The sequence below is a fragment of the Tenrec ecaudatus genome, chromosome 4 (genome assembly GCF_050624435.1).
Source record: "Tenrec ecaudatus isolate mTenEca1 chromosome 4, mTenEca1.hap1, whole genome shotgun sequence".
NCBI lineage: Eukaryota > Metazoa > Chordata > Mammalia > Afrosoricida > Tenrecidae > Tenrec > Tenrec ecaudatus.
Window position 1 is genome coordinate 63,049,059 of NC_134533.1, and position 16,035 is coordinate 63,065,093.

Sequence of the window (16,035 nt, forward strand, 5' to 3'; positions counted from 1 at the left end):
GTGCAATATTCCGATCTGCCAGAGTCATCCAATAGCATTAGCTCTCAGTATTACTGTGTACACATTTCCCTTTTTTATAAGGATACCGGCCATTGGATTAGACCTCACTCCAATCTAATGTGATCTTACTTTAACTTGGTTACATCTATAAACATTCTACTTCCAAATATGGTCACAATTTCAGATCATAAGAGCAGGGACTTCAGCACATCTTGGGGAACATGATTAAACCCATACAAACTACAATAATAAAATAAAATGCTTTCAGTTTTCCTCATACTTAGTCTAATTACATATAGTCATCTCCTCATACTTAGTTCTAATTGTTTGTGTTAATCTTTATAAGGAAAGCAGCAGTCTTACTCTCTATTTATTAATGAAGTTTTTCCTTCCCCAAAGCAACTAACTCAAGAAAATCTTCTTAAAAACATGTTTTGATATACTTACTAGATATATATGGATCTGCCTTACATATATGAACACAAAAACACATATAAATGTTTTGTAACATAAATTCATATTTATGTTAAAAATGTAACATTTACAAGTACTTTAAAATTGCATTGTTTTGTAGTACAAAAAATGGTGAAGCCACTTCATAGCAGGCAATTAATACTTTAATTACTTCATAGAAAATGATGATAATTTTTGGAAGTACTCCACTCCTGCAACTTTTATTTAGCTCAAAGCTGTGAATTTTGAAAGGTTCAGAAGTATTTTATTTACTATTTATTCTTTGTGGAAGAGAAATAAGACTATTTGCCCTGCTGATTACCTTGCGGAGGGCTGTCTGCATTTCTCTGTTTCTTAGACTGTAAACAATGGGATTAAGCAGAGGTGTCAGTACTGTATAAGTCACAGCCATCAGCATATCTTCACGAAACGATGCACTGTTCTTGGGTTTCAGATAGACAGAACAAGCAAATCCATAGTGAATGGACACCACCGTGAGGTGGGAGGAACAAGTTGAGAAGGCCTTAGACCTTCCCTTTGCGGAGGGCATCTTCACAACCACAGACACAATGAAGATATAGGAAACCATAATCAGAATAAAGCTGCCCATCAGCACCAAGGCAGACAGCACAAAAATAACCATTTCGTGGAAAAACGTGTAATCACAAGCAAGCAAGACCACAGGGGAGATGTCACAGAAGAAGTGATGTATTATTTTGGAGCCACAAAATGGCAAGCTGAATGCAGTGAGAACAATACCTAGAGAAATCAAGAACCCAGCCACAAAAGAGGCTGTCATCAACTGACAGCAGATTTTGCCAGTTATCAGCATGTGGTAGTTCAGTGGGTTGTGGATGGCAGTGTAACGGTCATAGGACATGGCAGCCATGATGAAGCAGTTGTTGGCTGCTAATGCAAAAAAGAAAAACATTTGTGTAGCACATTCAGGAAGAGAGATAATGTTGCTCTCTGATACCAAATCCACTAGCATCCGAGGGAGGATGACCACAGTGGCACACGTTTCTGATAAAGAAAGGCCACAGAGGAAAAAGTACATGGGAGTGTGAAGGCTGCGACTGAGCTTGATGGCCACCATTATGGACCCATTTGCAAGCAGGATGGTCATATGGGAGAAGAAAATCACCACAAAGAGGAGACCTTTCAAGTCTGGGAAACTGGAAAACCCCCACAGAAGAAATGTAGTCACTGCTGTCTGGTTGCGCATCCTTTGGGGTGCTCAGCAACTTTCTTCCACAAGGTCCAGGTATGCTTCAGGTGAACACATTGAATTGCTTTTGGAAAACTTCTGCACTAACGTCAACTGGTCTTTAATCAAAGCCTCCCAATCAATGGCAAGGCAACTCTTAATGGGAGAGCCTGAGTCAAAGGAGCTAGATGCTTCTAGCTGATGTCAAGGTCAGTTGTCTAAGTGAGGAGAAGAAATATTTTAATAGGAGAATCTGTATTGTCATAGATTGAATCCAAATATTTTCTCAGAAATTACTCAATGAAGCATTCCTTTCCTCTATTCTATTTAGAACTCAGCCTCTGGCTAGATCATAACGTTTTATAGGCATAGAATGCCTCGTCTTTCTTCTGAGAAGCGGCAGGTAGCTTTGAACTGCTGATCTGGCTGGTAGCACCTCAACTCATAACTGTGCCACCAGGGCTCCAATTACAAATCCAAGGACTCTAAGGCGGGAAACTTGTCTTCTCCAGAAGACCTTCATCCAAGTCCCACAGGACTTTTGTAGACTGCCATGCAAACTCTCCTCTCACCGTTTCCCAGGGTATTTACCTCTAAATGGAAACAGTTTTTCAATCTTAATGCTTCATGTACATTTAATTTATAACTATCCAATTCTTGCCTCTATTAATAAAGAATCTCAAATTCCTCTGGCAAATGTCTAGTGCACAAATATCCTCCAACCATTGAAAGCAAGACTTTGAGACAGAACTGGCCTTATTTCCCCACATAAAAACTGTCCCCTTATATTTCCTATTTGAGTTATTTATAAACATCTGAGAGAACCCCAATAAGACTCCTTCCTCACTGTTATACCAAGTTATTGCTTCCAAAATGCCATTTTATGGCATCTCTATCTTCATTTTTAATTCCCTCTGTTGCTCTCAATCTATCAAAAAATGTGTTGCTTTTTCAGGTATTTTTCAAAAGTCTCCAACATGTTTATTTCATGCACAACACTGTGACCAGTTGTTGGGATCTTTAACACAGAATATATAAACTCACCAATAACTTTTTCAAAAACTGAAATCTACAGATTGCTTAAAGGATGAAATCCTAAAACCTCAATATGGTCTTCAATGCTCTTCCAACACGAATTCCCAAATGCCACTCCAGCTAGAGAACTCCTGGCTCAGACAGCAGTCTCCTTCATTTTCCCAATATATCATGACTGTCATGTGACTTCTTACATGATGAGATTCCCTATGTCTCAAATCACCCTACTCTATTTAACTTCCTACCTTGAAGCCCATTGACTCCTAATTTTCTCTCATTCATATTTCTTGAGATTACTGGATCATAAGTTTTAAAAAGTCACTGGATTCTATTCTATCACTTATTTGTACTGGTACTTCTACAGCTCTCTAGAACAACATTTCTCAACCTGTAGGTCATGACCTCTTTGGAGGTCAAATGACCATTTCACAGGGGTTGCCCAATTCATAACAGTAGCAAAATTACAGTTATAAAGTAGCAATGAAATAATTTTATTTAAATACATTAGGATATGTATTAAAGGGTCATGGCATTAGGAAGGTTGGGAACCACTGGAAAATGTACAGTAATGTTTTTTCACCTACTATAGCTTTTCAAGCCAGATGTTGAATCTCTGGTCATGCTACTTCTTTTCACTACAGACCTCTTTTTTAATATTCTTTACAGATTAGAGAATACTAATAACTGTTAGCCTTTGGTGTATGCTTTAGTTATACACTTTCATATATACTGTTAGCTATTATAAAAGATCAAAACTATTGGTATACTCATGGTTGTAATGGAGTGTCGTGGCTCAGTTACATAATTTTCCAAAGGTGATATAGCTGATAGTTAAAGGTGCTCATACTCACAAAGGCAGTGAGAGATCTGGAGACCTACTTGATTGGCTAGTCAATTATCTGTCCTCCACAAGTGCAAAGGCTCTAGCATGTCATTCAGTATCTTATCTACCCACGCACCTCTCCTACTAAGAAACTTCCCAGGCGGGGAATGTGTCACTGCTTCCCAAGCGTGAAATGACCTGTTGTATCTATTCCACATTGTACACATTGTTTTCTCTAACTTGCATAACCATTCCTGCTCTTCTCTGCCTGCTAAAACCTAGCTGTTTAAAAGATCATTCAAATACCACCTCCCCAAAGAAGCCTCGTTAAGCCTCCTGTGTTTAGTACTTTATTTTCCTAGGTATATATCCTATTTTCTTGTGATAAAGTCTTTTAAGAGCTTGACACACACACACAAAAGAGCTTGACACACACATGTTATACATAGAAGAGACTTAATGGATAATTTTGTATTACTAATTTGCAGGCTAAGTGAATACTTATAGGATTTTGAATAAGACTAGTTTACGGACAGGAGGAATGAATGAAATCCTATTTTCTTCAGAAAGCCTCACATAATTGTTTCTTAGGTATGAACCAATTATTCCGTAGTTCTTAATTTGCCCGACTTAGTATTTATTTCCTGGGGAAATGTACTGATAACCACCTGTTGGTCCCTCAACACATTTTAAGAATCATGAGGCAAGACCATAACCTCTATCAATGATAATACTTACCACGTGCTTCTCTAATTACAGTCAAGAACAGTGGAAAGGAAATACACCTGAACTAAGTCTTCTATAAAACTCCATCTGACCACAGACCAGGGAAGTGATGAGCCTTGCTAACTAACATACAGAGTGCATTGGAAAGTGGATTATTGCAGATTCAGTTAGGGTAACATTCAATACTTTGTTATTTGATATCTCTTTTGACCCATTTAAAATTTGTTCAAGTTTTAAATATTTTCTTTCTTTTGATTGAGGTTTTTCTCTGTTGTACTGTGTTATTTGCTAGCTTTTTTCCATAGGGGGTATGTTTTTCCATACACAAAATCCAAGATCTATAAGTAAATCTATAGAGACAGTAACTGCATCTTTGTTTCCTAGGAATATGACAGGTCAGGAGGTTGACGATGATGGGAAATAGGGAGCTAATAATGAGGACAAGAAGGAAGAAAATGTTCTAAATTTCATTTGTGGTAATAGTGTACAACTCTTCTTGATATAATTGAACTATTGAATTACATGGTATGTGGATTATGTGCCCATAATTTTTTTAGTTTTTTCATTTAAAAAGGATGAACAAAATCCACAATATTTCTCAATCCCTTGGAAGTGGTTTCCTTAGAGCAACCATCCATTCCCATGCACAACACTACCCTTGACAAATCATAGTTGACATGCATAAATGGTCAAATTCCATCGGGCATATCAGAATCACTGGAGGAAGTTTATTAAAATAGTATGTACTTAAACCACCATACATTTTGACAAGCTTCTAAATCTTCAGGCTATCAGGTATCAGGGAATGAGTTTTTTGTGGATTTTTTCCCAAAGAAATCCTGGTGGTAACATGCTGTGCTGCAGGTAGAACCCACTCAGCAAGAAGACAGATGGAGCAGTTTAATTCCTCAAACATTTATAACCATAAAATTTTAGGGGGCAATTCTCTGCCCTACTGGGTTCCTCTGAGAAAAAAATTTACTTGGATATGGTAGGTTTATAATTTTGTCATTGTACTTTGTAAAATCCTTTTTAGTGTTTTCCTTAGGAGTACAAGTGATAAAAAAAAAAAACCCAACAAAACAAAACACTACTCACCGAAAGAAAGCTGATTCCAACTCATAAGAAAGGTTTCCGAGACTGCAACTCATTCTTTATAGGGGTAGACAGTGGGTGATGTTTGAAAACTTCTGTCCTTCATCTACTGAGAGGAAACAAAGCCCATATGGAAGAAGTACACCAGACTGAGTGATCACGAGGTGTCAATGGGATCAGGTATGAGGCATCAAAGAACAAAAAAAATCATATCATTCTGAATGAGGGGAGTGCGGAGTGGAGACCCAAAGCCCATCTGTAGGCAATTGGATATCTCCTTATAGAAGGATCGCATGGAGGAGACTAGCCAGTCAGGGTGCAGTATAGCAATGATAAAACATATAACTTTCCTCTAGCTTTTAATGCTTCCTCCCCCCACTATCATGATTCCAATTCTACCTTACAAATCTGGCAGTCCAGAGGATGTACACTGGTACAGATAGGAACTGGAAACATAGGAAATCTAGGACAGATAAAACCCTCAGGACCAATAATGAAAGTAGTGATACCAGGAGGATAAGGGGAAGATAGGGTAGAAGGGGGGACCCGATCACAAGGATCTGTATATAACCCCTTCCCTCGCGGACAGACAACAGAAAAATGCGTGAGGGGAGACGCCGGACAGCATAAGACATGAAAAAATATTAATAATTTATAAATTATCAAGAGTTCATGAGGGTGAGGGAACTGGGAGAGAGGGGAGAAAATGAGGAGCTGATATCAAGGGCTCAAGTAGAAAGAAAACATTTTTTAAATGATGATGGCAACAAATGTACAAATGTTCTTGACACATGGATGTATGTATGGATTGTGATAAGAGTTGTATTAACCGCCAATAAGATGATTTTTAAAAAACACAAAAACTCTGGACTTAAAGTTAGCAGCCCAACATGTAACCCACTAGACACCACCAGGACTCCTCGCAGTGAGAATATACCAGTATGACTACCTATCCAGGTATATGACTATATACCTAGCAGATATTGGAGAGGAGGATTCATATGTTCCCCCTTCTGTTTGTTTTGACTCTGTCACCCTTTGTCCACACCACCATTTTACCTTGTGTTTTTCACATTATTCTCTGTTTTCAGGTCTTCAAACACCAGTCACTCAGGTAGTTTTCTGTGTTCCATCTTTTCTAAGAATTTAACCTATCATTTCTTCAGCACACTAGAATATATTCTTAACATTGGCAAGGAATTTTCTAAGTACAACTATTTTCTTAACATCCACAAGTACAACAATGCTATTTGTACAGAGGAATTGAAGACTAGAATTCACACTTTCCACAGAAAGAGAGTAAGTGTCCATTCTCTTAACATCATGAAGTAATGAGACTATAGGACAATACTAACGTAGAACAACTGCTGTATGGCTTTTTTGAGTTCTTCCTGTAATTTCATATACTGATAACTCAGAGATAAGTTTTAGACCAATTTCACCCTCAAAATTCTGTGTTCAGTCTAATCAGTACCTGAAATTATAGTCTTCTATAATATACAGTGAGATGTCCTCTCCATTCCTAAAAGTCAGTGTTGTGTTCATTGAAGATTTTAATGAGAGTCCTGGGACCACGAGAGACCAATATCTTGAGATCACTCTCTTAAATGTCTTGAGTCCTGTGTTCTGTGATTCTATCACCTAGTGTGATTCTTACAAAATGGCTTTCTCAATCCTAACATAATATAAAAACTTTTCAATAATCTTTGCTCTCATTCTTTTGAGTAACAATGAAAATTATTGAAATCCAATCTGTGAAAAGTATGTGTTGAAAAATAAATTATTCCCTCAAGCACATTTTACTTCCACAATTTTATTTATTTTATAATTTTGAAAATTTACCAAGTCCCTTGGGTGCTTTTGCCCTATTTTCAAGGCAAAAGAAGGGTACGTCAGGAGAAGTAATTACCTGGGGATTATTCAGAAGAAAGTGAGCAGAAAGAAATGAACATACATTTTGATCACTATGATTGCCTTGTAATGAGGCAATTCTGCTGTAGTAGACCTTGCTGAAAAGGAAAATCCACTTTCACCGAAATCACTAGTAATGCATGGCCATTAGTGGTATCCACAATGGATCCTAACTGCCATGCTTATCAATTTGGCAAGCTTTCCAGGAACTAAATTTAATATAGTATATTACAAAATCTTAGCTCCAGAATAATGGGTGTGTGTGTGTGTGTGTGTGTGTGTGTGTGTGTATTAAAGGCTGTAGCCTGTCAAGGGAGGAAAAATTGTGAGCTCTAAAAAAAAAAGGTATTTCTTTCTAACAGGCATTCTGACTGTTACTAATGTCATAGTAGTTGTGTATAACTATAAATTAGTACCTTTTGAAGTTGGTAGATATTTTTATACCCTTTACCATGCTAATGAGTACACAAACTAGTTTCTTTAAGAGCTGGCTGCTAATGGCTCATAGCTGTACTCTTGAGAGCTGCAATATGAAGAATGTATTTGGAAGTATTTGGAAGTGCATACTCTTACCTTAGAGTCACCCATGGGCAATAGCTCAAAGGGAAATGATTACATAATCAAACAAGCAGATAAAAAATGCACCATGCCTTAAGATATGACAGCTCTGAGGTGTCATTTCTTCTCTATGGTGTCTTGGGAGATCTGGATGGAGTTACATTTCATCTGAGCTCACATCTTCATTGCCTGGTTCCTCTCTTGTTCAAGCAGTAATAGACCTCACATCAGAGCCATAAGTTGCTTGCATAAGAATTGCTGCACAAGGCTCTGGTTTTGGAGAACAAGTCGTAAGACAGTCAATGTGTACAGGAGAATGAAGTGCCCTCTGTGTAATACGACCATACTTCCGTCAATTTGTTGTACTGTGGAGGTTTGTGTGTTTCTGTGATGCTAGAAGATATGCCCATCAGTATTGCAAACTCCACTAAAGTCACCCATGGTGGGCAGATTTCAGTGGTGTTTCTAGACTAACTAGGAAAAAAAGAGTCTGTAGATATGCTTTGAAAATAAGACAATTAAAACTTTATGGATAGCCACAAAATATTGTCAGATACAATGCTGAAAGCTGAGATACTCAGGTTGGAAAGTACCCAAAATATGACTGGGGAAGAGTTGCCTCCTCAAAGAACAGTAACTTTAATGACATGAATCTTCATTTTATCATGTGGCATAAATCAAAATGAGAAGTAGCCACTGCGACATTTATTAATAATCAAATATGTGACGTGCAAAGTATGAATTGAAGAAAATTGGAAGTCATTTAATATGGAATGAAAGGTTGAAGATTGATATTCCAGGCATTAGCAATTTGCAAGAGACTAGTATAGGCTATTTTGAATCTGGCAATCATATGGACAACTATTCCTGGAACTGCAAATTAAGGAGGGATGCTGTTGCATTCACTTCCGAAAGAACAACTCAAGATCTATCCTAAAATGCATTGCTGTCCGTGGTAGGGTAATACCTACTTCCTACAAGGAAGGCTAGTTAATGTAATTATTACTCAAATACACCAACTGCACATGCCATAGATCAATAAATTGAAGATTTTAAAGAACAGCTGTAGTCTGAAGTTGATGAAACATACACTCAATATACATTGATGATCACTGGTGATTGGAATACAAATATTGGAAATACAGAAGAAAGGATGGTACATGAAAATCATGGCATTGGTAATCAGAACAATGCTGGAGATCACAGCGTCAAACTCAGCAAGAACTCTGCGATGACTTGTTCATTGGAAGTACTTTTTCTACTGCTTGCTTCTAGCATGAAAAACTGAAACAGTATTTTTATGATGTAAACTTGCTAAATTAGTTCTAGTATTAGTTTAATAAATTTCTTAGAATTCTCCATAGTTTTACTTCTTTGTAAGTTCAGCTTATTTCAAAGTTTTGGACATTAACAAAGATGTTGACTAGAAGTCATGAGGATGGACCTTCCTAGCATTTTCCTAAATCATTAAGAATGATGTTTGCTGGAGATTTTACAAAGAGGCTCTGTATACCCTTTGCTGTTATTGTTATTTCTCATACACTCTTGCCTGATTTCTTTTGGATTATTTGAAAGTACTTTAAAATTCTATTTTAATTAGTCATTGAAATTAATTCTATTTCTCTGCATTGCATTTTTAGTGGTTGCCCTAAGGATTAAAATACATGTCACCAGCATTTCAATTTAGTTATAGTGAATGTTTTAGTGATTAAAATAAAATAGCAAACTTTATTAATTTCCTTCTACTGACATTGTGCTACAGTTACATATGTGCTATACTAATATACATTAAAGACCCCATGATATAATGGTATATTTTTGTCTTCTGCTTTATGTATTGTAAAAGAATTAGGAGGCATACAAAGTATTTTTGTATTAATGCACATATTTATTGTTTTGGGTTGACTTCATTCTAGAAAATTAGAAAGTCTCACTTATCTCTTTGATGCCTTAATGTCAGAGCAAATCTCATTTCCCTGTATAGAAACTTTGTTCTGACCTTCTTTTCAGAACATTCAGTTGGTCATGAAGACTTTTGATGTAAAATAAACACCGTGAAAATCCCCCTGGTCCATATCACAGTTGAATGTTCAAAATACTGCTCGGTCACCATTACAGATATGGTGAGTCACTCATTTTCCAAGATGGATTTGCAGCTTTCTCATAGACTTCTACAAAAAAAGAAGTAAATTCTGCACATCAATGTCTCCCTATAAATTTCCTCTTCTTTACTTCTAGATGAAATCATGAGCATATTTCATTGAATTTGGGCCATCATCAATTATTAATATCTGAAGGAGTCTTTAATAAGTTTTTTTTAAAATAGACTTAAAGGACAAAAATATAAATTGATGTCTCAACATAATTTCAATTAAGTTTAAGACATTATTATAAATGATACCAGCCATTTAGTCTATACCTAAAGAACTGAAGTTCCTGGAGTTTAACCATGTCGATTTATTATTGTTATTATTTTCCTTTATTAACTGTAAAAAAGTGGAAGTCATTTTAATTATATTTTATGATTAGAAAATAAAAAGTCAGAAGGAGCCAAATAAGAATTGTAAGGTGGATGTCTAATGATTTCTCATAAAAAATAAATAGAACGCTTATAAAATTGGCCCCGTTAGCTGATGGTGCCTGGCTATCAAAAGATATAGTATCTAGGTTCTTAAAGACTTGAAGGTAAACAAGTGGCCATCTAGCTCAGAAGCAACAAAATGCACATGGAAGAAGCACATTAGCCTGTGTGATCACAAAGTGCCGAAGGGCTCAGTTATCAGGCATTAAAAAAAATCATATCATTGTGTGCTCACCTACCAGATGAAATCGCTGAAGACAAATGGGTGCATAAGCAAATGTGGTGAAGAAAGCTGGTGGTACCTAGCTATCAAAAGACATAGCGTCTGGGGTCTTACAGGCTTGAAGGTAAAAGCAGCCTTCTAGCTGAGAAGCAACAAAACCCACATGGAAGAAGTGCAGCAGCATGTGTGATCACGAGGTGTCAAAGGGATGAGGTACCAGGCATCAAAGAACAAAATATCATATTGTTGTGAATGATGATGAGTGCGGGCTGGGGAGCCAAAGCACATCTGTAGGCAACTGGATATCCCTTTACAGAAGGGTCGTGGGGAGGAGACTAGCCAGTCAGGGTGGAGTGTAGCAACAATGAAACACACAACCTTCCTCTAGTTCCTAAATGCTTCCTCCCCCAACCCCCACTACCATGATCCCAATTCTACCTTACAAATATGGCTAGACCAGAGGATGTACACTGGTACAGATAGGAACTGGAAACACAGGGAATCCAGGGCAGATGATCCCTTCAGGACCAGTGGTGAGAGTGGCGATACCAGGAGGGTAAAGGGAAGGTGGGGAAGAGAGGGAGAACCGATTATAAGGATCTACATATATATTACCCCCACCCCAACCCCACATAAAAAGAGAAGGAAAAGCCCCCCACTTAACACCACACAGCAAAGTACTTTTGGTGCATGATCGGTCCCTCCCTTTAAACATCCCTACCATTCTCTGGAGAGAGGCAAGCAGCCTTCCCTCTCTGCCTTGGATTCTGAAGCAGTTCTTATTTGTCTCATCCCTGACCTGGCCAGACGTTTTTCTTTTATTTTTAATTTTATTATTATTATTATTATTATTAAAAGATACCAATGTGAGAGAAACCTTTTTTTAAAAAAGGCTCTACATATAACCTCCTCCCTGGGTGACGGACAACAGAAAAGTGGGTGAAGGGAAATGTTGGACAGTGCACGATATGACAAAATAATGATTTATAAATTATCAAGGGTTCATGAGGGAGTGGGGAGTGGGGAGGAAAGGGGAAAATGAGGAGCTGATGCGAGGGGCTTACGTGGAGAGCAAATGTTTTGAGAATGATAAGGGTAACAAATGTAGAAATGTGCTTTATAAAATTGGTGTGCATGTGGATTTTGATAAGTTGTATGAGCCCCAATAAAATTATTTAAATAAATTGGCCTTGTTGGATGAGAGATGCGAATGGAAGCGTCTTGGTGGAGAAGGCCTCTCTGGTGAAACTTTTTCAGGTGCTTTTCTGCTAAAATATTGACTAACTTGCTTAAACACTCTCATAATAAGCAGATGTTATCATTCTTTGGCCTTCTAGAAAGTTAACAAAGAAAATGCCTTAACGTTTGCTCTTGACTGGTTCGTTTAGCTTTCCCTGGACCACTGCCACGCCTCGGTAACCATTGTTGGGTTGTGATTTGTTTTCAGGTTGATGTTGGCAAAGACATCTTTCTTGTCCGGTTACACTTCTTCTGAGGAATGCATCAGGATGTCCTACTTGTTTAAAACCTCCATTGAAAGTGTTGCTCATATATGCAGCTGATATGGGTGCAACATTTTTTGCCATCTATTCAGCGGACAGAATTGTATACACTGAACCAATTAGATGTCTATGGTGTTGGATATTGTTTCTGCTGTTAATCATTAGTTAGCTTTAATTAGGGAACACACAAGATAAACTGTTTCTTTGAAAAGTGATGCTGATGGTCTGTTTCAACATTTCCTGGTCTCTTCTTAAATCGAGTTATCTATTTGTAAATGATGATTTATTTGGGGCTAGTCTACATAAAAATTTTGTAATGCATCACTGAGATATCAAAATGAATTCAGAAATAATATTTGGATAATGAACAACTTTTTATTGTACTCCTCAAGAATTATTTGAAAGGTATAGAACTATGCATGGGCGTCCATAGACACAACAAAGAATAAATTGATCTCTTGAGAATTCACAGAGTCCTATGTGATTTGAATTGCTCTACATCCAACTCTGAACCATCGGACTACTCCATGGTGTACTTGAAATCACAACTGAATCTCCAAGGATCGTCAGACATGTCATCCCCAAAAGGTAAACAGTAATAAAAGGACAGCTATAGACTCACGGTGATTTTAGAATCATTACTGAAAGATGAGTGAGTTCTTATTCCAAGAGGTAAGAATTTTGGGTGTTTGTTGTCAATGTTTTGGTGAATAAATATGCTCTCCTGATTTTCATTATCATTTTAAAATACATTACTTCCTAAAATTGCCTATAATCCATGCCAATATTGGAAAATTGAGTAGATATAATCTAGCAATCAGCTAGTAAGAAACTTTAGCTAATTTGTTGTTTACACAATCAATTTTATGTAAATAAAAGGGGAACTTCAAGTTGTCAGGATTCCATCTGATCAGAAATTCACATAGGCATTTAAAAATACCTAAAAAGTTGTTTGACCATTATGATAATCAATTTACTAACTTTGAGATGCTTGGATATTTATTACTAGTAAATAGCTTGGCAGAAAAACTTAAATTGTTTATGAGTCTGAATGCTTTACTGCTAGACAAAACTTGGGATATAAAATCAAAAAGTTGGTGATATGAGCCAATTTAGCCAACAACTGGTTGGGCTTGTGTAAATTTCTTAAAATTTTAGACAACACAATATTCATCTGTATTTTATGGTCTTACTAATTTTTATAAATATATTTTAATTATGGCTTCATTATCAAAGTACATTGCATAATTAAACTGATATTTCAAACTATAAGTAGACTCCAAACAATTATCAACTATAATTACTTGTTGTGTGTGCATATATGTGCATATCATATTATTAATAGTGCTTGCAGTGCATAGTTTGCTAATGTTTTAATTCACAGATATTCCCTTGCAGATGCCCAATATTATGACTTATTTACTGTTCAAAGCACTCTTTATAGCAGGATACATATACTAAAAATAAATGACTTACACAAGAACCAATTTATGCTGGAATCATTAAAACAAAGCCCTGCTGAAGTCCTGGGCTTCTTGTATTTGATAAAAATAATATGTTAATTATAAATATTTCAAATTTAAAAGTTTATAAAATATGATTGCATTCATCTCTAATCTGAAATACCTTTATGGTAGTATTATAAAAAACAATTGAATATTTTTATTTTTTAGAAAATGAACTTACTTAACTGGTCTCATTCATTCCCATTGAGTTAATTCTGACTCATGGTGAACCTATTGGGCAGAGTAGAACTATCCCTTTGGGTCTTCCATGCAGTAATCTTTGGGGGAGCAGAAAACATCATTATTTTCCCCTGCAGAATAGCTGGTGAGTTTGAACTGCTGACCCAGTGGTTAGCAGCTCAAGGTATAATCCACTACATCACGAGACCTCCTCTTATGTAACTAACAGACATTGCAAAATACATAGCTAACCAGACTTCTCTCACGTATTAGCTTCCACATAGCATTAGGGACAATCCAATACCAATCTATTCTCAAGTACACTGGGTTTCAAGATAGGTACTACATATCTTCATTTATAATAGTTACTATGGAAATCTTAGATTTCCTGCCATCCATATTTTGATTCTACACGTGCTACACAACCTTGTGAAAGTTATATAATTTCTTTCAGACTCAGTTTCCTCAGCCACAAAATAATAATGAAACTATTATTTTATGTAAAAATGGAAATATAAATGCATGAATAATTCTTAGCCCTACTATGATTTACTAAGGTGGGAATAATTACAGCTTTTTCTCAAGTTCAATACAAAACCTTGCTCTTCTTGGTCATTGTACTCACTATACCTTTTAGTTACTCTTATCAGTCTCTATACTTTTATTCTTCAGTTTTTAAAGCATTTTAAATGCAATTTTTTTTTAGAGGAGAGGGAGGGAGGGAGGGAGGGAGTGGGAGGAGGGAAGGAAGGAATGAGGGACTTAAATGCAATTTTAGAGATTAATAAAAAATGGAAAAGAATCATACACTGACTTTTTTGTTTTTCTGCTTAAAACAGTTTATAAATAAAAATAAGAAGAGTATATGTGTACATTCATTTGCATACATGTAAAATGAGTCATTGCATGTTCATATGCAATGACACTTGTATGGTATCATTCTTTATACTGAATTCCCACATATGTATTAACACAAGTAAAGCCATGCATAACTCCCTCAATGCAATATTTTTTTTGGTTACAGGTCTATTTTGATGTCAACTACAGTGTCTCATGGATTCCCTGGTGGATGCAAACCACACTTCAGTGACAGGGTTCATTTTATTAGGCTTAACAAGTGATCCTACCCTTCAGGTCATCCTCTTCATGGTAATCCTGTGCATATATCTGGTAACCATATCTGGCAATCTCAGCACAATCATTCTTATCAGAATCTCTACCCAACTCCATCACCCTATGTATTTTTTCCTGAGCCATTTGGCATTGGCTGATATAGGTTATTCATCCTCTGTCACACCCAATATGCTCATAAACTTCTTGGTAGAGAAACAAACAATCTCCTATCTTGGATGTGCCTTCCAACTTGGGTCAGCCGTTTTCTTTGGGACAGTTGAGTGCTTCCTTCTGGCTGCCATGGCCTATGATCGCTTTGTAGCCATCTGCAACCCACTGCTTTATTCAACCAAAATGTCCACACAAGTTTGTGTCCAATTACTCTCTGTGGCTTATGTAGGTGGTTTTCTCAATGCATCCTGCTTCACGATTTCTTTCTTCTGTATATTCTTCTGTGGACCAAATAGGGTCAATCACTTTTTCTGTGATTTTTCTCCTTTAGTGAAACTTTCCTGTTTTGATGTCACTATACCTGCAGTGGTGCCCTCATTTTCTGCAGGTTCCATCATTGTGGTCACAGTGTTTATCATAGTTGTCTCCTATGTCTACATCCTCATCACCATCCTGAAGATGCGCTCCACTGAGGGCCGCCGCAAAGCCTTCTCTACCTGCACCTCCCACCTAACTGCAGTCACTCTGTTCTATGGAACCATTACATTCATTTATGTGATGCCCAAGTCCAGCTACTCCTCTGACCAGAACAAGGTGGTGTCTGTGTTCTACATGGTGGTTATCCCCATGTTGAATCCTCTCATCTACAGTCTCAGGAATAATGAGATTAAAGGCGCTCTCAAGAGAGAGCTTGGTAGAAAAATACTTTCTAAGTAAAATTTATTATGTTGAGTTTGATAGAAAAACTACTATTCATGCAATATTTTAAAAAACTTAGAAACTGTAGCTAAATTATATCTGCATATCATGCATTGATTAAAGCAAGCATATTGAGTACTTTAAGTATTCCTGATATTCTCTAGGTCGGTGGAAGATGCATGTACAAACAAAGATGTACGCTCCCATGTAATTTATCTCCTAGCATAGGAGGCACACAGCACAATTAACAAGC

The 16,035-nt window shown here is 36.8% G+C and overlaps 2 protein-coding genes across 2 annotated transcripts; one reads left to right on the forward strand and one right to left on the reverse strand.

Moving 5' to 3' along the window:
* Positions 1-718: 718 nt before the first annotated feature.
* On the reverse strand, positions 719-1,678 carry LOC142445836 (olfactory receptor 10R2-like). The gene has a single exon (XM_075547714.1). The coding sequence runs from the start codon at positions 1,676-1,678 to the stop codon at positions 719-721; it is 960 nt and encodes a 319-aa protein (XP_075403829.1).
* A 13,165-nt stretch (positions 1,679-14,843) lies between these two features.
* On the forward strand, positions 14,844-15,800 carry LOC142446717 (olfactory receptor 5P76). Its single transcript, XM_075548463.1, has one exon. The coding sequence runs from the start codon at positions 14,853-14,855 to the stop codon at positions 15,798-15,800; it is 948 nt and encodes a 315-aa protein (XP_075404578.1). The 5' UTR covers positions 14,844-14,852.
* Positions 15,801-16,035: the final 235 nt, after the last annotated feature.